This window comes from Arvicanthis niloticus, chromosome 13, assembly GCF_011762505.2.
Source record: "Arvicanthis niloticus isolate mArvNil1 chromosome 13, mArvNil1.pat.X, whole genome shotgun sequence".
Lineage (NCBI taxonomy): Eukaryota > Metazoa > Chordata > Mammalia > Rodentia > Muridae > Arvicanthis > Arvicanthis niloticus.
Genome location: NC_047670.1, coordinates 57,959,466 through 57,983,258, shown reverse-complemented (window position 1 = coordinate 57,983,258; position 23,793 = coordinate 57,959,466). Strand labels below are relative to the sequence as shown.

Below are 23,793 nucleotides of genomic sequence, written 5' to 3'. Positions count from 1 at the left end.
CAGAGAAAAACACACACGCTGGATGAGACAGAGAAAGAAAAACTCCAACAAACCTTTATTTCTGTTGTCAGTATTTATACTTTCTCTAAAAAATTACCTCATACAATCATCAGGCAATAGTATGATTGATTACATGATTTTTTTTTTGGTTTTTCGAGACAGGGTTTCTCTGTGTAGCCCTGGCTGTCCTGGAACTCACTCTGTAGACCAGGCTGGCCTCGAACTCAGAAATCCACCTGCCTCTGCCTTCCAAGTGCTGGGATTAAAGGTGTGCGCCACCACTGCCCGGCTTGATTACATGATTTTAAAAATACTTTTACATGCCAATAAGTTCATAGTAAGTTTAAGGCAATAATTCAGGTCATAGATTGATAAGACTTAAGGAATAATAGCAGAATTGTTTACGTCTCTTTACATTAAGACCAGTATCTGACCAAACATCCATTATCAGTTACTAGTCCTCCATGAGTTCATTATAAGTTTAAACCATAATTTTTATGTCACAAGTCAGCATGGTTTTTTAAGAAAATCATCTGCCTTTTGTCTTATTAGTTTTGAAGTTTTATATAGATAAACTAGTCAATATTTTCTGCCCTTGCACCTACAATAAATTGTCCATTCCCAGTTTATGACCTTTAGTTACCAGATAACGGTCTCTAACCTAAGCTAGAAGAACTGTTTTTCTTGATAGTAAGCCTGCTTTCTTTTTCTAGTGCAATTAGTCCATGACACATGAAGGTTTACAGAACTCTATTTGCTTTTCTATACGAGACTTGAAGTGAATTGTATCAATTTAGGAGTTTTATAAAATCATTATCAGTAATCATGAAATCATCAGTTTATCTACATGAGAGTACATCTTCATGGTGATCTGCAGAAAATCTGCTCAATGGGGCAGGCTAATGGCCAGGGATTATTATATTAATTTAATAATGACAGGAAAGGCATATCAGCTGCAAGAAGCAATCCTGAGATGAAGTCTCTAAGGACCCTGCATCTTAGAGCTCAACCCTCACTGTCTGTGCAAAACAGTGTGCCATCTACAGAAATCTCACTGGCATACCTTAGCCTTTCCTAGATGGCTTCTGACATTTACTTGTTTGTTTGTTTTTCGAGACAGGGTTTCTCTGTGTAGCCCTGTCTATCCTAGAACTCACTTTGTAGACCAGGTTGAATTTAAACAAACAGAAATCCGCCTGCCTCTGCCTCCTGAGTGCTGGGATTAAAGGCATGCACCACCACCCGCAGCCCACTACCTTGTCCTTTCATTCTGGAGGTATCTCACCATGATGTTCCTTGTTGGGAGCTACAGCCAGCACCATTGAGAGAGCCCACACTATAAAGTATCAGCCAGCCTTGGGTGACACCGTGCCCTATTGTGAAGCTCAGTTACAACATCTGGGAAACAAGGCTATCAGCTCTGCTCTGCTGGTAGCCTGGGAGCCAATCAGCTCTGAGTTTTGAGCTGCCCTTTGCCCCTTCACCTTGCTGACCTTGGCTCCACTGCCGTATTGAGCATCAGCTGCTCCGTAAGGAAGCCAAGCTATATCCCAATGGAATCTGCTGGCATCAGTACGGAAAAGGTTGAAAGGCAGCTGGAGGTCTCTGATAAGTTTTTCTCTGCTGATGAAATGATCGAGTTCCAGCCGAGAATAAGGGCAGGTTTATTGAGGACAGCTCTCGGGAAGCTCACCAACCACACAGGAGGGGATCAGTAAAGTCGCCATAGAGTGGGAGACTGAGGGTAGGGGGAAGAGAAAGAGAGAGAAAGCATATGAGTAGAGAAAGGAGAGGTAGAGAAGCAGAGAGGAGGAAGAGAGGAAGAGAGAGGGGAGGAGAGACAGAGAGAGAGGGAGAAAGAGGAGGGAGGGGGAGGAGGAAGGGAGGGAGGGGGAGAGAGGGAGAGGGACAGAGAGGGAGGGAAGAAGGGAGAGAGAGAGAGAGAGAGAGAGAGAGAGAGAGAGAGAGAGAGAGAGAGAGAGAGAGAGAGAGACCCTGGGCTAGAAAGTTCAGGGCAGGTAGGGACTGAGGGATGCTGGGAGAACCTGGAGGCCAGGTCCACTTTGGTTTGTAAAATATGCACCAAAGCTCTTTGTCCTGGATCTGAATCCCAACATCACCAATGTGTTATTTTGAGATAAGGTCTCACTAAATTTGCCTGGGCTGGCCTTGAACTTGAGACGCTCCTGCCCCCAGCCTCCTTTGTAGCTTGGATTGTGACCCTGTGCCACCAGGTCTGGCCATGCCTTGGCTTGCTTTAACTTGTGGAAATGAACAAGTGCTCCTCATGACTGCTGCGGAGGACCCCGGGATCTCGAGGATGGCTAGTCCTCTTGAGTGCCTGCTCATGGGGTGGGAGAAGACCAGCCTCAGCTGCTCTGAGGAACACATGAGTGAAAGAAGCTCAACCACACAATTTTTCTTTTTGTAAAATTGGCATGCTGCACCCCTAGCCCAGCCAATGACACAAGGCATGGATTAAAGGTGGGTGCTACTGGGCCAGTGACCTTTGATAATTATCCCTAACTCAAGGGGGAGCTCGGTTGTTCCTCACTGAGGTTCAATGTTACAGTCTATGCCCAAATGGCTAATTAAGAAATCCAGAAGAGAGAGAACAGAAAAACCGCAGGTTTAGCAATGTTAGCTGTGTAACCATTTCAGGAATTCCAGGAAGCTGATTACGCCTGGACAGACACGTTTATCTAACAAAGGACTAACAAAAAGACCGGCTGGGGGGTGGGGGTGTTCACCTGTTTAACCTCTGCAAAATGTGTTCCCTATGTTCATTCCCCCTCAACTGGTTGCTTGCTCCACTGAGGACCAAACCCACAGCCTTGCACTTGCTAGGCAAGCGCTTTACCACTGAGCTAAATCCCCAACCCTCAGCCACCATGTTTATCAGACCAACTATGCCTGTTTGTGAGAGTCCATGGTCATAGGGCTTGTTGACTGTTGTCATTCTCTTATAAAGGGGAGGGGGAGGGTCACTGGACCTTCACAAGTGACTCCAGCCACCACTGTCTCCCAGCCTTCTGTATACAGTTGTACCCTAATTGCACATTGCTTCAGGGTCTTGGGGGTTGGGAGGTTGTAGAATATATAATATATATGATATGTATTACATTTATTATATAGTCTACATATACATTTTGCACACACACACACATACATACATATATGTATATATGTATATAGTAGTTATTTGAACATGCTTGGCCCCTGGGAAGTGGCTTTATTAGGAGGTGTGGCCTTGTTGGAAGAAGTGTGTCACTCTGTAGGTAGGCTTTGAGGTCTCCTCCTATGCTCAGGCTCCACCCATTATAGAAAGTGAGCCTCCTCCTGGCTACCTGCAGAAGACATTCTCTTCCTGGTGGCCTTTGGATCAAGATGTAGAACTCTGTTTCTCCAGCATCATGTCTGCCTGCATGCCCTCTTGCTTCCTGTCATGATTACAATGGACTGAACCTCTGAAACTGTAAGCCAGACCCAGTTAAACACTTCCTTTTATACAAATTGCCTTGATCATGATGTCTCTTCACAGAGATGGAAACCCTATAAACACACACACACACACACACACACACACACACACACACACACACACATACACGTTAATTGAAACAGGACTCTGTCCTTCTATGGAGCTATGGGGAAGCTTACATCCAGGCTTTGAGGTCACCCAAGGTCTATAAGTGAACCTAGTGAACTTGCTTCCTCGGGTTGACCCTGGTGGTGTTGAACTTGCTTTGTCGATGGAAAATTCTGACGCAGGAATAGGTGGGGTGAGGCTAATAAGGAGAAATGGGCTGAGTAAGGGGAGGAGTTATGAGGGAGGGTCCAAGAGTCCAAACTGAGGTCTAGACTTGCTCGGCACTGTCCCTGCGGGAGAGTGTAGGTATCTCCAGGGGCCAGAGTCAGGAGGTCTAGACCTCTTGGATTTTGGAGTACTACAGAAGCTAAAGAGTCAAGCTTATCTTGAATTGTGCTGAACTGATTTGAAATTTCTTTGAGGTTTTCTGATAAATGACTCGATTGGGAGCAAACTGGTCTCTCCATTAGAGTCACTGTTGCCATGGTGAAACACCATGACCAAAGCAACTTGGGAAAGAAGGCCTTACTTGGCTCACGCTTCCATATCACTGTTCATTGTCGAAGGAGTCAGGACAGGAACTCAAACAGGGCAGGAACCTGGAGGCAGGAGCTGAAGCAGAGGTCCTGGAGGCTGCTGCTTGCTCAACAACCTTACAATAGTCATGGTTTGTAATGGTTTTTCTCACCCAAAAGTTCCAACATTTTTCCATAATCTTCCCCAAAGCATATTATTATTAGGTTGACACAGTAATTTCCCACTATCCTGGTACCAGTTAGAATCACTATCGATGTAATAAAATATTATGACCAAAGCTACTTAGGGAGGAAAGGGTTTTACTTAGCTTCTGTTTCCACTTTCCTGGTCATCACAGAAGGAAGACAGGGCAGGAACTCAAACAGGGCAGAGAAGTAGAAATTTTTGGTTTCTTTGGAGAGTCAATTGTGTCAGGTGATGCTTTTCTGGAAGCTGTCTTATGAGAGAATGTTTTGCTGTAACTTTAATTTTCTTCAAGCCTTATTTTTAATGATGGGTTCTTAAATGCTTTAACTTTCCTTGTAGCCCACCACCCACCAGATGTAGTGGAAAAGAAAGGATACAGGGGAAGTGGATTTGTTACAAAGGCTCTTTGGAGCAACTTTCATCTGGTTGTCAGGAAATCAGCAGTTCGGTTCACAGTTCAGCAGGCAGTAGCAGCTCGATCCACTCACAAACACTTCACAGATACACCAGCAGTCCGGTTTGGTAGTCGAATTAGCAACAGAGGTGACATGACCTAGCAGAGACAGCCAGGCCTTGGCCTCGGCTTGATCCAGCAGGAGGGACCAGCAAGAACACCAGGAGTTTTCCGTTGTGCCTCTCTCAGGGAAGCAAAGATCAGTGAGGACGCTAGACCCACAAGCTTTGCACAGCAGCTGTACCAACAAGCCAAGCTCTCTCTCTGTCATTCTGTGGAGTCCTATTTATACCCTCCAAACATCACATGTCCTCAAAACATCATGTGTCCGCTACATGTCTTGTCTCGGCACGTGCATCCAATCAGCCCATGTCCTCAGAGTCCTGACAAATGCAGCTCAACTATGCAACGTAAGGCAGACCAATACATGCCTGTTGTTAGCAAAGGATCTTTCATCGTGTCCTTTCACGTGTTTGCTTTAACAGAACATCCTCTCTCCTGCGTCTGCCTCAGTGAACTGTTCTTTTATGAGTCTGCCTCAGTCTTTCACCTGCGTCCACTTCAGGAAAACACCCCTTCACATGTTTGCTCCAGCAAAACACCATCCAACACAACTGACTCTCCAAAAAACCTTTAAATTTCCACTTTGTTTTGCTGAAGTAGACACATGAGAGGATGCTTTGCCAAGAACAGAAACATGGTGTTTTTCTGGAAGCTGTCTTGTGAAAGGACATGTGATGTTTTATTAGAATGGATATTTGAGAGGGTGGGTGATATTTAGAAAAAATATAAATATAACCCCACAGACAGTGAGAGGATACTCTTGCATTGGTTCACCTTGCAATGCTTTGCTGCTCTTTGTTGATCTTTGCTTGTCTTGACTTCTTAGAGAGAAAAGCACCAAAGAACTTCTGGTGGTATTTGGCCTGCTTCTTACTGTTTCCATCGACTTGTGCTAATTTGGAGAGCCTTGTGTTTTCTGCTGGATCTAAGTACAGAAACTGTTACCAAGTTATGTTTGCTGTTTTGCTAGTTGACTGGACTGCTGACAATGCAGATTGAAATCGTTCCAAAGAACTATTTCTAAACAGGCCCACAGTCCCAGTTTCCTATTAACCTTTCTTTCTCCCTACCTCTGGTGAGTGATGGGCTAGAAGGGAGGTTGAAACGTTTAAGAACCCTTATTAAAGTGGGTTTTGAAAAACCTAAGCCTATAGGGCAGTAACCTGGAGACAGGAGTGTTGTAGGCAGCCTCCAGAGAAGACTGCTCAGACATGAGATTAAGCCAATAGAGAGTCTTTATTAGCCAACAGGTGGACTATACTGGGTGTTTAGGGTCCCAGTATAGTACATTCTCAGGGTGAGCTTTTAAATACAAAAACCATATCCTGGGTTGACATCCTTCAGTTAACAAGAACAGTTAGCCAGAAGCTGAACTACAGAAGCCAAAAAAGCAAGGTTGGTACATACAGAGACTTTCTCAGAACTATGGACTTCGATGGATTAAGCCTTTGTTTTAGTTTTGGTTGGTGGTGCTTTCAATATGCTGGGTTTTACAGCCTGAATAGTATTTCCATCTTGGAGTCAGTTGTACTAAGGTCTGGGGGGGGGGGAGCTATTAAGGTCTGGGGGTCTGTTATAGGAGCTGATGCAGCGACCATGGAGGGGTGTTGCTTTCTGCCTTGCTCCCCATGGCCTGCTCAGTCTACCTTCTTATAGAACCTAGGACCACCTGCCCAGGGTGGCTCTGCCCACAATGTGATATGCTTTCCCCTCTCAAGAACTAATTAAACAAATGCCCTACGGGTTTGCTACAGCCTGATCTTATGCCCCATTTTCTCAGTTGAAGCTCCCTACTCTTGGGTAACCCTAGCTTGTGCCAAGTTGACATAAAACTTGCTTAATTGCTGACCATGTAACCTGAGGCTGGAACCTAAAAGATATCTACAGTGGCAGCTTATGTGAAATCCTATAGCTCATTGTCTAAGCTGCAAAGATCTCTGGTAAGGTGAGTTTGTCTTTGGGCGTCGGCCAGAATGGGATGTGTGCTGTTGACGAACTTTCTCCTCATTCCCTGAGTATTAGAAGTAAATTCTCACTTAACCCGATGCTTCCCAACTACCAGTGAGACATATTTAGTCATTGGACACACAGACCCACCACAGCTGTAGAAGAGGCATGGAATGAAGTTAAGACTGGCTATCTGATGTAGTTCCCATTTCTAGGGTGTCTTGAGCTTTGTTACATATGCCATAGAGAGAGTCCCTGGGACACAGTAGTAAAAGGTTGCAAACTGACTAGGAGAGATTGGTTTATTTGGGGGGTTTTTCAGTGAAGTTGGGTTTAAATTGGGAAGGGCAGTGTGGTGGTTTGTATATGCTTGGTCCATGAGAAGTGGCACTATTAGGAGGTGTGGCCTTGTTGGAGTGGGTGTGGCCTGTTGGAGTGGGTGTGGCCTTATTCGAAGAGGTGTGGCCTTGTTGGAGAAAGTGTATTACTGTGTAGGCGGGCTTTGAGGTCTCCTAGGGCTCCAGCGCAGCTCAGTGTGGAAGAGAACCTCCTCCTGGCTGCCTCAGAACTCTTGGCTCCTCCAACACCATGTCTGCCTGGATGCTGCCATGCTTCCTGCCATGATAATAGACTGAACCTCCAAACTGTAAGCCAGCCCCAATTAAATGTTTTCTCTTAAAGAGTTGCCTTGGTCATGGTGTCTCTCCACAGCAATAAAACCCTAAATAAGACAGGCAGCTAAGTATTAGGAAGGGGGGCTTTAGTTATTTACGCTGCTGGCCTTGGTGGTTGCAGAGACCACACCATGTCAACATGGTGGTGCAGACCTGTAATCCCAGCACTCAGAAGGACGGTTACAGGAAATTAAGTTCAAGATCATTCTCAACCATACATGAGTTTGAAGTCAATCTGGGCTGCCAAGGTCCTGTTCTGTAAATAAGTAAGTAAATAAATAAAAATAAAGCTAAATTAGAAAATTTTAATATTTTTTTCCTCCAGAGAAAATGTTAAATAGCCGATAAATACATGGGAGTCTACACCAACCTCTGGCTGCCAGGGAAAGACTGGTAAAAACCACATAGAGATGGTACTTCTCACCTGGTATAGTTGAAGCTATCAAGATTTGTGCATGGTTCCAAGAGGACATTTACTTGGAACTAAGGACCTTATTAGAGTTATTAATGCTAAGGACAATATTAGAGTTGTTAATGCCATAGACAGACAGACAGACAGACAGACAACATGATGGTGTCTCTGAAGAGAATCAGAAACCAGAGGAAGAGGCCTCTTCTATACCCCAGCCCCCCCCCCCTTTTTTTTTTTTTTGAGACAGGGTTTCTCTGTGTAACACTGACTGTCCTGGAACTAACTCTGTAGACCAAGCTAGTCTCTACCTCAGAGATCTGATCTGCCTGTCTCTGTCTCTGGAGCGCAGGGATCAAAGACCCTGTGCTGTTCCACCACTGCCCAGCTACCTCCTCCATACCTTTTTGTTGTTGTTGTTGTTGTTGTTGTTTTTGGGTTTTTTTTTTTGTTGTTGTTGTTTTGTTTTGTTTTTTGAGACAGGGTTTCTCTGTGTAGTCCTGGCTGTCCTGGAACTCACTCTGTAGACCAGGCTGGCCTCGAACTCAGAAATCCGCCTGTCTCTGCCTCTCAAGTGCTGGGATTAAAGGCGCCTGCCACTACCGCTCAGGCTCCTCCATACCTTTTGATGATGGATGAGATTCACAATGAAAGACTGTAGCCAGGGGCTAAGAGATGGATCAGCAGTTAAGAGCACTGGCTACTCTGCCTCAGGACCCATATTCAGTTCCTAGCAACCGCATGGCATCTCACAACTAGGGATGATCCAGCACCCTCTGCTGGCCTTATGGAGCGCTGCATGCATGTGGTGCATAGCTATCTATGCTGACAAAACACTAATATTAATTATAACAATAATTAATTTTTAAAAGTTTACTAAAAGAGCCTGTAGAAAGGCTCTTGGAATCCCTGGCCATAAGCATGAACAAGGATGGAGAGATATGGACCCCTTGCCTCTGCCTCCAGAGTGCACACATCAATGTCTGTTTGACCAGAGCTAATTTGGGGCAAACATGGCCATTATGACTCAAGATGGCTGTGGTCATATCAAGGCAAATCTACAAATGGATATTTGAATAAAGTACGTATGAGTGGCATGGAATGTTATCCATCTGGTCCTGTTGTAGGATATTGGATCATACTGTGAACCCTGAGATTATATTATTTACTGGGGAGAAAAAAAAACCCTGCTTTTTAGTTGTGATGCGACTTAGCCTTAGTGCACACCTTTACTACAAAAGCTTTCTGCTTGAACATTGTAAACATGATTAAGTAAAGTCAACTATAGGTCACGAGGCAGACGGAGCAGCAACCAGTTGTCTGGATGGACGTGAACAAAGGATTATTAAGAAAAAGCCAGAAAGAGTAAGAGAGAGTCAGGAGGACGGATAGAGAGATTCACAGGAAGTAAAGGGAGGGACAGTCAGTTGGAAGGTGGGTTTTTGAGACAGTGTAAGAGAGGGGCATTGCTTCTGGGATGTTGGCTGAGGAAGAAGGTCGGCTGGGTGCTTTCTCTGTCTCTCTGGGCTAGCAGGCTTTCGTCTCAGCATCTGGATCTTTAGTCTTCATTTATAAAACCAAATACTTAAGATTTTGTTAAAGAATAAGGTCTTGTTTCTGTTGTTTTTGTTGTTGTTGTTGTTTTTCAAGACAGGGTTTCTCTGAGTAGCCCTGGCTGTCCTGGAACTCACTCTGTAGACCAGGCTGGTCTTGAATTTAGTAATCCACCTGCCTCTGCCTCCCAAGTGCTGGGATTAAAGGCGTGCGCCACCACTGCCTGGCTGTTTCTGTAATTATTAAGTAAAGATAATTAAGAGTTCTAAGCCCAGAACTGGAAATAACATTAGCTAGGAGCACCTTGTTGAGCCAGGTACTAAGGCACTTAAACCTTCACTGTACTAAAGGCCACCAAGAAGCAGCAGATCCAAGCAGGAAGCAAACCAAGTCGGTGTTAGATTAGAATCAAAAGGAGCAGACAGCTGTAAAGACAGAGCCAAGAAGTGCACACCGATAGAAAGGAAACATTATCAGTAAGTCAGTGGAGGGGCAAGAATTCCGTAGGACTGCGGTAATTCCAGCAGAGAGAAGCAGGAGGCTTCGATGGTCAAGGTCATCCTGAGCCAAAGGTGGAGTTCAAGGCCAAGGTGGACTACAGCAGAAGATCTCAACTCTGTCCCCCACATGGGCTGGAGCTGTGGTAATTGGCAGAGTGCTTGTGTACCGTGCACAAACCTTTAGGTTGGGTTGCTATCCCTGTGTAAGCCAGGCAGGAGGTTGCATGCCTGGAGTCCAGCACTTGGGAGATGGTGGAGGCAGGAGGCTCAGAAATTCAAGGTCATCCTCCAATGTATAGCAAGTTTGATGCCAGCCTGGGGAGACCCTGAATAGGCCAGCTGGGTGGCTCAGCAGGTGTGTCTGAAGACAGCTAATATATATATATATATATATATATATATATATATATATATATATATATATATATATATATTTTAAAAAAGAAAGAAATGGGGTATCACCCTAGCACCTGCCCTCTTTGTGACTCAGTTTCCCTGCCTGTAAAATGGGAATGATTATGTTGAGTTCATGACTCCATAGGCTCTAGTTTGGTGCACTCTGGAAGAAGCTAGTATGTATAGCCACACCTAAAAACATGAAAAAGGTATGGTGGTGGTGCATGCCTTTAATCCTGGCACCCAGAGGCAGAGGCAGGTGGATCTATGAGTTTGAGGCCAGCCTGGTCTACAGAGTGAATTCCAGGACACAGAATGCCTGTCCCCAAAAAAAACGGAGGAGGATGAATAAATAAATAAATGGGGGTGTCAGCCGGTGCCTCTGCTCTGAGGCTGTGTAAATTGAGCAGGCTCCTAGATATCTCTCTCTCTCTCTCTCTCTCTCTCTCTCTCTCTCTCTCTCTCTCTCTCCCTCTTTCTCTCCCAGCTCTCTCCCTCCCTCCCAAGCCCTGCCCATCTCTCCATGGCTCAAAGTGACACAGCAAGCTAGAGGAGAACCCTTCCCCAGCTTCAGAACCCTGTATTGATTCCCACTCACAGGAATCTTTTTCTAGCCTTTTTCTCTCCCTGGGTGGCCATGGGTATGCAGGTCCTTCTGAGAACATTCCAGGCTCACAGGCCTGACAATCTGCGTCCCAGGGAGAGTTTCTAAAGCTCCCACTTAACTCCACCCCCATTAGTATGACTGCATAAAGAATGATCACCTGACCTAAACCGAGCCAGTTAAGGATGCCAACTTCTTGGCACCATTGATGTGGTCCAAGATGGACACGTGACAGACCAATCAGAGTTTTTCCTGCAGATTTTTTTTTTTCATCTGCTTCCCTGGACCAAATCATGGCAGGACCCAGGTAGGAAGATGCCCAGGTTAGTGGGAGAGCTGGGGCTCCCTACTCAGAGAGCAAGAGGTGAAAGAGGAACCCTGGCCCTCTCCCAAAGATTTTCATTCCAGTTGATGAGCCAGCCAAGGACCTTCCTACGCAGCTAGTTTGAATTAGGGTTCTGTCTACCAGAGCCACACCCTGTTAAGAATGTGGCTAGGAACCCAGCACGGCTTTAGTCCCAGAATTTGGAAAGCATTTGGAACTCTGTGAGTTCCATGATAGCCTGGCTATGTAGGAAGACCCTGTGTCAGAAAGCGTGGAGGGGGAGGCTGGGAGAGGGAGAGACAGAGACACAGAAGCTGGAGTTTTAGGGTCAATTGTCCCGGCAGCTGTAACAAGCTAAGCTTAGTCATATGTCCCCAATTGAACTGGCAAAGAATAGTGGAAAGCAGAGAAAGGCGACTATTTCAGTGTGGGTCATTGGGAGGAGGGACTGACAAAGTGGTCCAGTTGCTACAGTAGCTCCAGAACCTCCTGTTTCCCTGGTAACACTGAAAAGGTAAACATCAGCTTTGCCTTCCCTTGACATTTAAATTACCTTGTAGTATAAGGCTTTGTATGATGCTCATATAAAGGTGGGGTAAGCTGGACATTGTTCTAAGTCCCAGCTCTATGCCTGGTGGACACCTGGCATTCTAAGCTACCCAAAAGGAGCTGGGAGGACTGATGATTTCCCTCAAGGAGATAATACACTTCCCCCTCCTCTTCCCCTCCCCCCACCTCATCCAGAAGCCCCTTCTCTTAGGCAGCTACTTCCAGCCACTGGTGGGATTTCTGCCTGTTTCTTTTCCACTTTCTGAGTTACTCAGAAAAGCCGAAGCTTTCTTTTTTCTTCTTCTTTTTATTTTCTTCTCTTTCTCCTGGATACTGGTCTGAGTGTGTTTTCCAAGGTGTTCAGGGCTCTTTGAGGCTTTCTCTGAAGCCCCCTTCTCCCATTGCTATGTGGCTACCTGTCAGTCTCTATCAAAATCAGCAGGCTGCTCTCCATTTCCTTTCTGGGACCTGCTGAGACCTACAGCTCGTCTGCCTTGATTTCTCTTAACCTCTAATAGAATTTTTCTTGAGCTTCCTTTGGAGTCTGTTGGTAAATTCTTTTATCAATGAGACTAAGAGCCCCCCAAAAGGACCTTGGTTTTCCCAGTAGTACAGTGACACCTCCCACCCCCACCACATCCTCGCCTAGCCCATCCTCTGGTCCTGATGTGAGATTTAGCCTGAAAAAGCAGGTAGAGGTGTGGCCCTGCCCATCAGTCTCTCCTGGGAGATTGTTGAGAACCGCACTACCCCACGCTTGGGGGCCAAAATGTCAGGGACCGCTCTATGATTGGTGGAACCCATACTGCCAAAAGCCTTGGGGGCTAAATTGTTAGAGCCCGCCCTGCCCCAAGCTGCTCCAGTCCACGGGTCGGGGTTCAGCTAGAGAGAGAGTGAGGACAGACACGAGGAATGGAGACCAGACAGAGTGTGATTCAATCCTGTTTATTCTCCAGTCTCTCTTCTTCTCTCCAAGTCCCTAGTTCCTAGTACCAAGTCTCAGGTCCTAATCCCAGTTCCAGCTCTAATAAGTCTCAAGTCCTTCTCCTAGTTCTAGTTGCTAGTGTCTTTCCCAGTTCCAAGTTCTAATTCCTTCCAAGTTTTTTTCTGTCTGCCTCTCACCTTTTAAATGTCTCACTTCTAAATCAGGCCTTTAAGTCACACCTTTAAGTCTTGTCACACACCCAAGGGAGGATCCTGGGTATCTAAAACAAGATGTTATCAGAGTGTGCTCAGCTGTTGTAGGCTGTTGTAAACAAGTCTCTTGTCAGGGTATATGGCTCAAGATGGCTGCAAGTATGATAGCCGCCTTCTGTCGGCTCCCCACAGGAGATGATCTGACAAACTGGAATCTCTTCCTGAGAGACATGTTCCTCCTCAAGCTGGTACCAGACTTCATCCTTCCCCCTCCCCTACCAGGAGATTTCTGGGGGAAATTCCAATTCTTGAGAGCCATTGTTTCAACCACCTGATGGAGGGAGAGGAACACCAGTGTATCTTTTAGAATATCTTCCTCCTGCTAGTCCAGTTGCAAGGACTCTCCTCTGCCAACCTGGCTTCCTGGATCCTCCAGCTCCACTCCAGTTGTTTTGCCTGATAAAACTTGATGAACGGGTCATTTCCCTCAGTTTCCCCAGTTGTAATCCACAGCCTGTCATGGTGAGTTACGACATCTGAACAGACACTTTAATAGAAACACAGAATCCAATGTCTTCTAAGCATTTTTTTTTAACTTTTCAAGATAGGGTTTCTCTGTGTACTCTTGGCTGTTCTGGAACTTGCTCTGTAGACCAGGCTGGCCTCAAACTCACAGATCTGCCTGTATCTGCCTCCCAAGTGCTGGAATTAAAGGCATGTGCCACTACCTTTGGTGACCTTTGCCATCTTCTTCTAAGAGTGATAGTGCTTTCTGGGAGCATAAGAACTTTGCGAATATAAAATTTCAAGGTGAGAACAAACCAGATTCCTCCCCCCCTTCCCTTCTCCCTTTTGCTCCGGCCCCTGCTTGCTCCAGGCCCCACTCACTCCGGCCCAAAGTACACAGTAGCTGTCTTTAGACACCCATATGAGGGCATCAGATCTCATTATGGATGGTTGTGAGCCACCATGTGGTTGCTGGAATTTGAACTCATGACCTCCTGAAGAGCAGTCAGTTCTCTTAACCCCTTAACCCCATCTCACCAGCCCCAGATTTTTTTTAAAGATTTATTTTATATATGTGAGTATACTGTTGCTGTCTTCAAACACATGAGAAGAGGGCTTTGGATCCCATCACAGATGGCTGTGAGCCACCATGTGGTTGCTGGGAATTGAACTCAGAACCTCTGGAAAAGCAGCCAGGGCTCTTAACCAGTTATTATTATTATTTTTAGTGTACGGTTTACCTACATGTGGGTCTGTGCACCATTCATGTACCTGGTGCCCAAGGATGTCAGAAGTTGGTTTTGGAGTCCTTGGAGCTGGAGTTACAGGTGGTGTGAACCTTCTTGCCTGGGTACTGGGAACTGAACTTGAGTCCTCTGCACAACTTAGCAGCACAATTAACCACTGATCTATCACGTTTGTTCCTAAACTTACCACATAGCCAAAGGTAACCTCATTCTCCTGCTCCTACTGCCTCCACCTCCCAAGGGCTGGGCTTACAAACATATGCCCCGTGCTTGACCCAGACAGCTTTCTGTGTTCCTTATGGCATCTCCTCTTCCTTACTCTCTTCTTTGGTGTCACCCAGTGGCATCACTCTGCCCAACCCCGCCCCGCCCCCAGCTCTGGCTTGGAGGTTGAAGAGATGGCTTAGCAGTTAAGAGCACTTGCTCTTCCAGAGAATTTGAGTTTAAAACCCAGCACCCATATGGTAACTCATGGTCACAACTTGTAACCGCATCTCTGTGGGACCCAAGGACTTCTTCAGACCTGCATACAGACACACAAGCACACACACACACACTACACATAAATAATAAAATGGCACACACACACACACACACACACGTAGTGTCATGGTGCATAGCTGTATTCCCATCACTTAGGAGGCAGAGCAGGCAGATATCTGTGAGTTTGGAGCTAGCCTGGTCTACATAGTTTTAGGCCAGCAAGTTTCTATATAGTGGGACCCTATCAACAACAACAACAACAACAACCAAAAAAAAAAAAAAAAAAGAAGAAGAGGTTTAGGAGACAGCAGCATGGGAAAATGGTGTAGAAGCAAGTTTGTTTGTTTGTTTGTTTGTTTGTTTTTCACAGGGTCTTGCTATGTAGCCCTTGCCTGGTCTAGAACTCCATATGTAGATCAGAGTGGCCTCAGACTCAAAGATCCACCTGCCTTTGCCTCCCATGTGCTGGGACTAAACACTGGCCATCACTGCTCAGGAGAGAGGTACGGAAGAATTCTCCAGAGAGAAGCAACTTGGACTGTGAACTTCAGAGGCCTTGAGCTGTGAGAAAAGATATTTCTGTCGCCCTTAGCCAGTTCATGGCTGTTTTGGAGGTGTCTCCCTGTCACTCATACCAGTGCATAGAGGTCATTGGCAGTTTTCCAGAAAGACTAGGGATTTATGCACACTATCTCAAAAGATGGTCTTGTGGACCAAGCAGCAAGGATGGGACCTTTATAAGAAGACATGGCTTAGCCAAGGAACCAGGAACACACCAACTGTCACTGTGGCTGCCTCACGGCCTTTGTGTGTACCGTTTTGGTCTCTGTCTCTCTTCATTTTTGAGGCAGGGTTTCTCTGTGTAGCCTTGGCTGTCTTGGAACTCTTGCTCTGTATAGATCAGACTAGCCTCAAACTCAGAGATCTGCCTGCCTCTGCCTCCCAAGTTCTGAGATTAAAGGCGTGTGCCACCACTGCCTGGCTTTTTTTTTTTTAAGATTTATTTTCATTTTGTGTACATTGTTGTTTTGCCTGCATATATGTCTGTGTGAGTGTCAGATCTCCAACAACTGAAGTTACAGGTGTGAGTTACCATGGCAGTGCTGGGAGTTGACCCTCAGCAGCCAGTGCTGAGCCAGCTCTCCTCTCCAAATGTTGTCTTCTTATGGCCAGGAATGTTCTTCCCCAGTTAGCTACTAGACTTGTTCTGGACACCTCCCTCAGGCCTCTGTTTCAATGCACACCTTAGAAAGCCCTCCTGTTTCGAGGCCAGCCTGGTCTACAGAGTGAGTTCCAGGACAGCCAGGGCTACACAGAGAAACCCTGTCTCGAAAAACCAAAAAAAAAAAAAAAAGAAAGAAAGAAAAAAAGAAACCCTCCTGCTTACCCTAGCCCCTATTTCCACTCTTCTTCCTTCTTCCATCTGACATCACAGTGTCCGTCGTTCCCTCTCCTTCCTTCATCTTGTCTTCTTTTTTGTTTCTTTCCCATTAATTAATTTATTCACTTTATATTAATTTACATTTAGTTTATTTATTCTTTACATACATAAGCTTTACATACATAAGCTCCCCTCTCCTCCCAGTCCCTCCCTCACGTGGCCCCTCCCTCATATCTCCTTCCCCTTCATCTCTGACTGGGTGTCATATAGTTCAGGGCTGGGCTCAAACTTGCTTCCCTTTGAGAGGCCAAATCTACTCCATCTTGGGACCTGCCTCCATCTTAAGAGAAACTTGAACTATAGCTGAACCCAAGGTACACACAAATACCAGGAAGGACCCCTTGGCTTGTCCTTGGTCCACACCCCAGTTACTTTCTAACTACTTAACAACAGTCCATCAAAGATTAGTCTGATTGTTTCAGGTGTACTTCCAGGCCCTTGGTGACTGCTCATGGTTTTGCTTCAGAGCACCCACCTGTCTTACAATAGTCATACAATTAGATGCTTGCCAGGCGGGAAACCCCCTCGGTTGCTTACCTGTTCCTGTTAAGCCTTGTCTCACTGAGAGGTCAGGGGAGGGTGAACTTCCGGTCCTGCTGCAGCAGACACCAAGCTGGAGCTTAAATAAAGACTCTAGTTCACTTGCGTAGTCGGCTCCTTGGTGGTCTTTTGGGGTTAATGAACAATTCCTGGCACAAAATTCCCCGCACCCCCTACCAAAATCTTACTACATTGCATGTATGTCCGTGTCCCCTGTGTTTTCTGTGCCCTCAGAGGCCAGAAGAAGATGTCAGATCCTCTGGAACTGGAGTTACAGATGGCTGTCAGCGTCCATGTGAGTGTTGGGAATTGAACCTGGGTCCTCTGGAAGAGCAGCCGGTGCTCTTAACCACTGAGCCATCTCTTCAGCCCCTCAAACTCTCTATTTTGAACTGATATTCTTGCCTCCACCTCCCAAGTGCATGTTCCACCAGACCTAGCTAAAGATAATCCCTCAGTTTATGGCTGAGGAAACTGAAGCTGGGAGAGAGGAGTGATTTATTCGAGGTCAAGATTTTGTTTGGTCATGGTCAACAGTAAAGATGTCAACATTTCTGGCATCGTGGGTGGAGTGACAGAGAATCCCCCACATCACCTCACCCACCCTGACCACCCTGACATTCCCCCCACACCACCTCAACCACCCTGACCACCCTGACATTCCCCCCACACTACCTCAACCACCCTGACCACCCTGACATTCCAGGTAGACGTTAAAGAAGGACAGACATCTCATTCCAGAGGCAGGAGGTGGTGGGCGAGCCAGCCTCCTAAGGCAGTAGATAGATCACAGGTAAGGATCTGCTTCACTCTTGTCTGGCTGTGTGGCCTTGTATCTCTGAGCCTTGCCTCCATAAGATGAGACAGAAAGCTTGGGCAAAGGGTTTAGTTGCTCTCTGGGGCACTGGGCCAGGTTCTTCTTGCCCCCTAGGTAATGAATCCTCCTGGCTGGGAGGTGTTCTGTAGACTTCAGCAACATCCTGAGAGGATTAACACACCATGCATGGGCGCTAATGCTTGTTTCAACAGGACCAGCCCTGCTTGTTTAGAGATTGCTCAAGGATGGATCTGGATTGTGCGACTTCAAGAGAGGCTTCAGGGATGGCTTTGGTGAGATGGGAGACAAGCCCATCATTCCAGCATCCCCTCCCTACTAAGGATCCTTCTTACACCCAACAGAAAGGTATTTTCCACTGGCCTGCATTTACCTTTCCTTTTACTGGAGTATCCCCAGCCCTGCTTTCCTTTTAAAAACTTTGTAACACAAGCTCCTTCACACTGCAAGAGCCCAGGGATTAGGTCCATAGAGCATAGCAGAACATTTCACAGGCCCTTCAAGGGATCTAGCTGGAAGGGTTGTGCGTCTATGTGTCTGGTTCTTGCTTCCTCTCCTAGGGGGTGGACATCTTATTCTCTCCACTCCACCTTAAGCCCTGGGGTCCCTGGGGGCTTCCTGAAGCATAAATGACAGTGGTGGGGGAATCTGAGCTAAAACATTTCTCTTTCTAGAGGGTTCCTTACGGCTTAGCTCCCTAACCCACTGCAGGTCTTTCCAAGGCTGGCCTCACCTTCCCTCTTTGGGCACACCCTGACTTTTCATCCCACAGCTGGACTCAAGTGTTTCCTGTTCTTTCTGTATCCTCTCTTACAGTCCCTCTGATCCTGACCGTCTCTCACAACAGGCCACCGTCCAACACCTTGCTCAAGCCAATGCCTCTGTGCCTGGTCTTCCTAGCTGGTGAGCCTCAAGTCTAAGTTGCTCGGATGTTCTCTTATTCTCTGACCAAGGGTCTGAGCCCTTGTATTTAGCTAGTCACTGAAGGTGCTCTCTCATTGGTCCCTGGTCCCTTCCCTTACTCAGCCTTCCCTGGAGTCACAGGGATTCTTATGCTTTCTTGTGGCATGGGTTTGGGAGGACGTGTGTGTGTGTGTGTGTGTGTGTGTGTCTGTCTGTCTGTCTGTCTGTGTGTCTGTCTGTCTGTCTGTCTGTCTGTGTGTATGTGTCTGTCTGTCTGTTTGTCTGTCTGTTTGAGATAGATAGGGTCTTATGTATCTCATTATGTAGCCAAAGATGATCTTGAACTCCTGATTCTCCATCTTCTACCTCCTGGGTACCGAATTCTGAGGTGTGTATCCCATGCCTGGTTCACAGAGTACTTTATGGTATGGTCTATCCATGACCCTCCAAGTTCAAGTCCCTCCTGCCCAAAGCTAGTAGCTATTCTTAGAACACCCTAGTGTTCAAGGCCCCACTAACTTCAGCATCACTTGCCTGTGTCATTGCCCTGGCAGCCCTTGCCCCATGTCCTACATCCAGTAGTACCTGACCCATATATTTAGTTCAGCACATTTTAGTAGAAAGTTATTCATTGCTTGCCCAAAGTCTCAATTTAATTTAATTTTACCTGATACCAGGCAAACAATTGAGCTGTCTAAAGGCCTAGGACTTCTTTATTGTAAGGGTACCCCAAACAATCTGTGAGACATACTCATACTAAAATGTGAGGCAAGGCTGGGTGTGGTGGTGCACACCTTTAATCCCTGCCTTTGGGAAGCAAAGGCAGGTGGGTCTCTGAGTTTGAGGTCAGCTTGGTCTACAGAGTGAGTTCCAGGACAGCCAAGGCCACAAAGATAAAACCTTTTTCAAAAAAAAAAAAAAAGCAAAGAAGAAAAGATGTGAGTTAAGAGTTTAACCAGGGGTTGGGGATTTAGCTCAGTGGTAGAGTGCTTGCCTAGCAAGCGCAAGGCCCTGGGTTAGATCCTCAGCTCTGAAAAAAAAAAAAAGAAAAAGACAAAATAACAAAAGAGTTTAACCATCTGTTCTATATATATTTATACTTAATCTGATAATGTAACTCCTGAACTTGTAAGCAGTACCTGGGATACCTTCAGGGGTAGGGTAACTCCAACCCAGGCTTTCAGATTTGCCCTTGAAGTCTGCCTGGAAGCCTTTATTCAAATCCTCACCAATCCCTGGAAGGACTAGAGTCAGAGCCCCCTGGAAAGTGGTGCTTTACTGTGGATCTGGTGGCTAGTTATTTGGCTAGTCAGGTGACTCAGCAGAAAAAGTCTCTCACCTGTAAGTCTGATTGCCCTGAGTTTGCTTCCTGAGTCCCACAAGACGGAAAGAGTGGACCGGTTCTCATGGGTTGTCTTCTGACCTCCACATGTCTGGTGGCACATGGGAACCCACCTCTATGTAAATAAATAAACAAACAAATTTTAAAAATTAATTCTCTGTTCTCTTTGGGCCATGACTCATTCCTATACCAAAAATGACTTTCAGCCTTTTCTGAGGATCAAGGGTCTGAGCTGGGCCAAGGATTCTCTGCCAATGCCTGAAGGAAATGGGGTGATAAGAAAATTCTGGTCTTAGGTCATAGCAAGGCCTTGGGGGATTAGGTCATATGTCTTTTTTTCTGCTTATGCAGTTCCTAAACTACTTCAGTAACCATCATTCCAGGCGAGGATCACTGAGGACTCTGAAACCGCTGGGGATGAAGTCTCTGGGGATGGGGATACTCACACGCACGGATTCAAAGCAAAGGACTGCCTTTCCCTGGGAAGATCTGGCCAGTGCTGGATGCCATGAAGGGTGGAGAAAGTCGACACGGAATACCTCCTGATTTTATCTGTCACCAGATGAAAGGAAATAGAAGGAGACCTGCCTGGTAAGTGCCTGGAAGGAAAGTGGGCAGGAACACTTGACTCTGGATGCAGCAGCAAGTTTGCAATCCTTGCTTGCACTCAGGAGGCTGAGCCTAGAGGAGTGCTGAGGTGAGCATTCAAAGCCAGCTTGGGCTGTAGGTGAGTTACAGGCCAGCTGGGGCTATTCAGGGAGACCCTACTCCCCCCAAAAAAGAAAGAAAGAAAAAGAAAGAAACAAAGAAAGAAAGAGAGAGAGGAAGGAAGAAAGAAAGAAAAGGGAAGGGAAAGAATTAGGGGTGGAGAGATGGCTCAGTGGTTAAGTCCACTAACTGCTCTTCCAGAGGTCCTGAGTTCAATTCCCAGCAATCACATGGTGGCTCACAACCATCTGTAATGGGTTCCAATGCCCTCTTCTGTTATGTCTGAAGACAGCTATGGTGTACTCAATTATATAAAATAAATAAACATTTTTAAAAAAAAGGAATTAAACACATCCAAGAACAGGAATGCTGGTGGTCATCCAGGGGATGAAAGCCTGGGAAAGAGAGAAGAGCGATGTGCATAGAAAGAAAAAGAACAGCTTTACTGCCAACTGCTCCCAATGTCACCCACTCCCTTTTCCTGATGTTCTGGTAAGGCCTATTGTCAGCACCTTGGAGGAGCCTGGGAAGAAATCTATCTCCTTCACTCTAAAGAAAATGGACCATAGGCTCCCTCAACTTGCTCTGTCTGCCATCCTTGAAGCCACATTCTTATCTGAGCTAAAGTCTGAATCAGACAGGGTGAGGAGGAGGCCAGGATTGGTGGGGGTTGAGAGGAGGATGACAGGAAGAAAGACAGTGTCCCCCTGGGAAGCAAGGACTTGTGGGCAGCACCCAACCACTCTATAGAGCAGAGATCTGGGAAGAGAGTTTGTTGAGAGTTGAGACCCAGTTCAGTAATCAAACAGAACAAGATGAGCATAGTGAGACAAGCTTGTGATCCAGGACTCAAGAGGCAGAGGCAGGAGGATCACTAGGAGTTGGAAGCTAGCCTGGCCTACATAGTGAGAGAGACACTGTCTTCAAACAGACACCAAATCAGACAACTTTGGCGACATGCTTTGTTGGAGCTCAGTCCTCACCAGGGCTGGAGGCAGCCAAGCACTGGGTGCTCCAGCTGCAGGCAGCTGGAGAGTGTGGACAGCAGAGGGATCTCAGGTGGCTTGGTTTGTTAGACTTATTTTATGTATGTCTGTGTAAGAGCACATGTACAAAGTACTCATGGAGAGCAGGAGAGAGCAGTGGTTCTCAGCCTTCCTGGTGCTGTGATCTTTACTGCAGTTCCTCACACAGTGATGTGTCCCACCCATAAAGTTTTGTGTAATTCTGCTACTGCTATAATCATAATGTAAATAATCTGCATTTTCTGATGGTCTTTTTGGGAGTGCGGCATACAGGTTGAGAACAGTTATCCTACAGCCGGAGTTAACATGGTTGGAAGTGCTGGGAACTGAACTTTAGTTCTCTGGAAGAGTAGCAAGTTCTCCTAACCTGAGTCATCTCTCCAACATGTGACTTTTCCTCTGGACTGTCCAGTAGTCATAGTAACTCTCCTGACCACATGACTCTTCCCTCCCTTAAGATGACAAGATCTGTCCAGATTTTTGGCATGAGCTTCAACTGCTCTCCACTTTGATATCGGCTGTCTTCCCAGGTTATGAGTCAACATGGCCTGGAGGTCATATAGCCAGTCAGGGGGCCATGTTAGTGCGAGGCCTGCTGTGATAGCCAGTTTCCTTTCTGTGGAATCGTCCGTAGAAATATCAAGAGTGAAGTCTCCTATTTGGCTTTACATATTGCCAGTCAGTTGAGGTATGAGTGCAGACGGGACCTGAAGTAGCAGAGAGAGGCCTCCATGAGGACAGTTGCCTGTGACCTCTGACCCATGCTACTTTCAGGAAGAGAAGCAACTGTGAGGAGGTTCAGCCAGAGAGAGAAAAGATGAACAGTCCGTAAGGATCCTAAGGAAGGCGGCAGGGCAGGCTGGGAAGATGGCTCGAAGGTAACAGGAACTGTGCTCGCTGCGCAAGGGTTCAGATCTCCAGTACACACTGCATAGGTCACTTCCTTCCAGGCACAAGAAGAGTGCACATATCCATCCTCATCGCTTTTGAGACAAGGTCTTACTCTGTAGAACAGACTGGCTTGTGTTTGTGACCCTCCTGTCTCAGCCTCCCAAGTGCCGAGACTAAAAGCAGAAAAATACTTAACTGGTGTAAGATCCAGCCTCATATTCCAGGGTAGTAGGTGCCCTTCCACATTCTAGCTCCTGATTTTTTACTTGTTCCTTTCTTGGAGACAGGGACTCATGTAGCATAGGCTGACCTCAACTCGGTATGTAGCCAGGGACAGATAACCTTGAACGCTTGCCTCTACTATCCAAGTTCTTGGAATCACAGATGTGTTGACCCTTGTTTCTTATTTATTTATTTATTTATTTATTTATTTATTTATTTATTTATTTACTTGAGACAGGGTCTCTGTGGCGGTTTGAATAAGAAATAGCCCCCATAGGCTCATTTATTTGAAGGTTTAGTCCCCATTTTGTGATGGGTTGGGGGTGGGTGGGTATGGAGGTGCCGTCTTGCCGGATGAAGAACTGTCCCTGGGTTGGGCTTTGAGAGCATATAGCCTGGCTGCACTTCCAGTCCTGTCTCAGGTTCATAGTTAAGGTTCAGATGTTATCTCTCAGCATACTTCCGCTCCAGCCATGTTTGCCTGCTTCTTGTGCAGGCCATGCCTTCCAGCTATGATGGGCTCTCATCCCTCTGGAACTGTGAGCCAAAATAAACTCTGTCTTCCCTAAAGTTGCCTTTGGTCATGGTGTTTTACCACAGCAACAGAAAAGTAACTAGTACAGTCTCACCGTGTAGCCTGAAACTCATACAGATCCACCTGCCTCTTCCCGTATTCCACCAAGTCGGGCCCTAATTCTTCATTTTCATGTAGCAAGTCCCTTCCTCACTCTGTTGCTAAGCCCTGCGAGCTCCCATGCTCATCCGGGTCTCACATCACTAAGACCAGGAGCCACAGCCATCTCAGCCTCTCTGGCCTGGCCCACCTCCTGTTTCTACCCACTTTGTTCCCACCTTCAGGCTCTGCAGGTTCCAGGTGCTCTCAGAGCGGTCTTCCATTCCCTATCTGGCCAGCACCATGCTGGCGAATACTCCAGAATTCCAGGGACATAGTCACCTCTTCACTAGATCACACACTCAGCAAGCAAATCCATAGAGTACCAATGTGATATAGGCTCTGTTCCGGGTTCCAGGCACACAGAGAACTGACTGCAGACTCCTAACTTGGGGAAGCCCCACCATCTAGTGGGATGGACAGCAGAGCATCGTGAACGTACAGGCCGGATAACTGAAGCGCTACAAAGATCATTCTGCACCAGTAGCATCCCTCGAGGGAGCACAGGGCCAGAGCTGGCCTAGTGGAAGAGGTGACACCTGAACTTTAATCT

General features: G+C 46.5%; 1 protein-coding gene across 3 annotated transcripts; it reads left to right on the top strand.

Annotated features, from left to right (window-relative positions):
- Window positions 1–14,945: 14,945 nt before the first annotated feature.
- On the top strand, window positions 14,946–23,742 carry LOC143434131 (uncharacterized). 3 transcript variants are annotated; one of them, XR_013103395.1, is made up of 6 exons: window positions 14,946–16,936; window positions 17,348–17,434; window positions 17,671–17,824; window positions 18,293–18,379; window positions 20,073–20,312; window positions 23,599–23,742. XR_013103395.1 is itself a non-coding variant. In XM_076911733.1 (5 exons), the coding sequence occupies exons 1-5, from the start codon at window positions 16,838–16,840 to the stop codon at window positions 20,090–20,092; spliced, it is 447 nt and encodes a 148-aa protein (XP_076767848.1). In that variant the 5' UTR covers window positions 14,946–16,837; the 3' UTR covers window positions 20,093–20,808. The 3 variants fall into 3 exon arrangements, 1 of the variants encoding a protein (XP_076767848.1); XR_013103396.1 differs by lacking the exon at window positions 23,599–23,742 and adding an exon at window positions 22,229–22,444; XM_076911733.1 differs by lacking the exon at window positions 23,599–23,742 and having other exon boundaries at window positions 20,073–20,808.
- The last annotated feature ends 51 nt before the right edge of the window (window positions 23,743–23,793 follow it).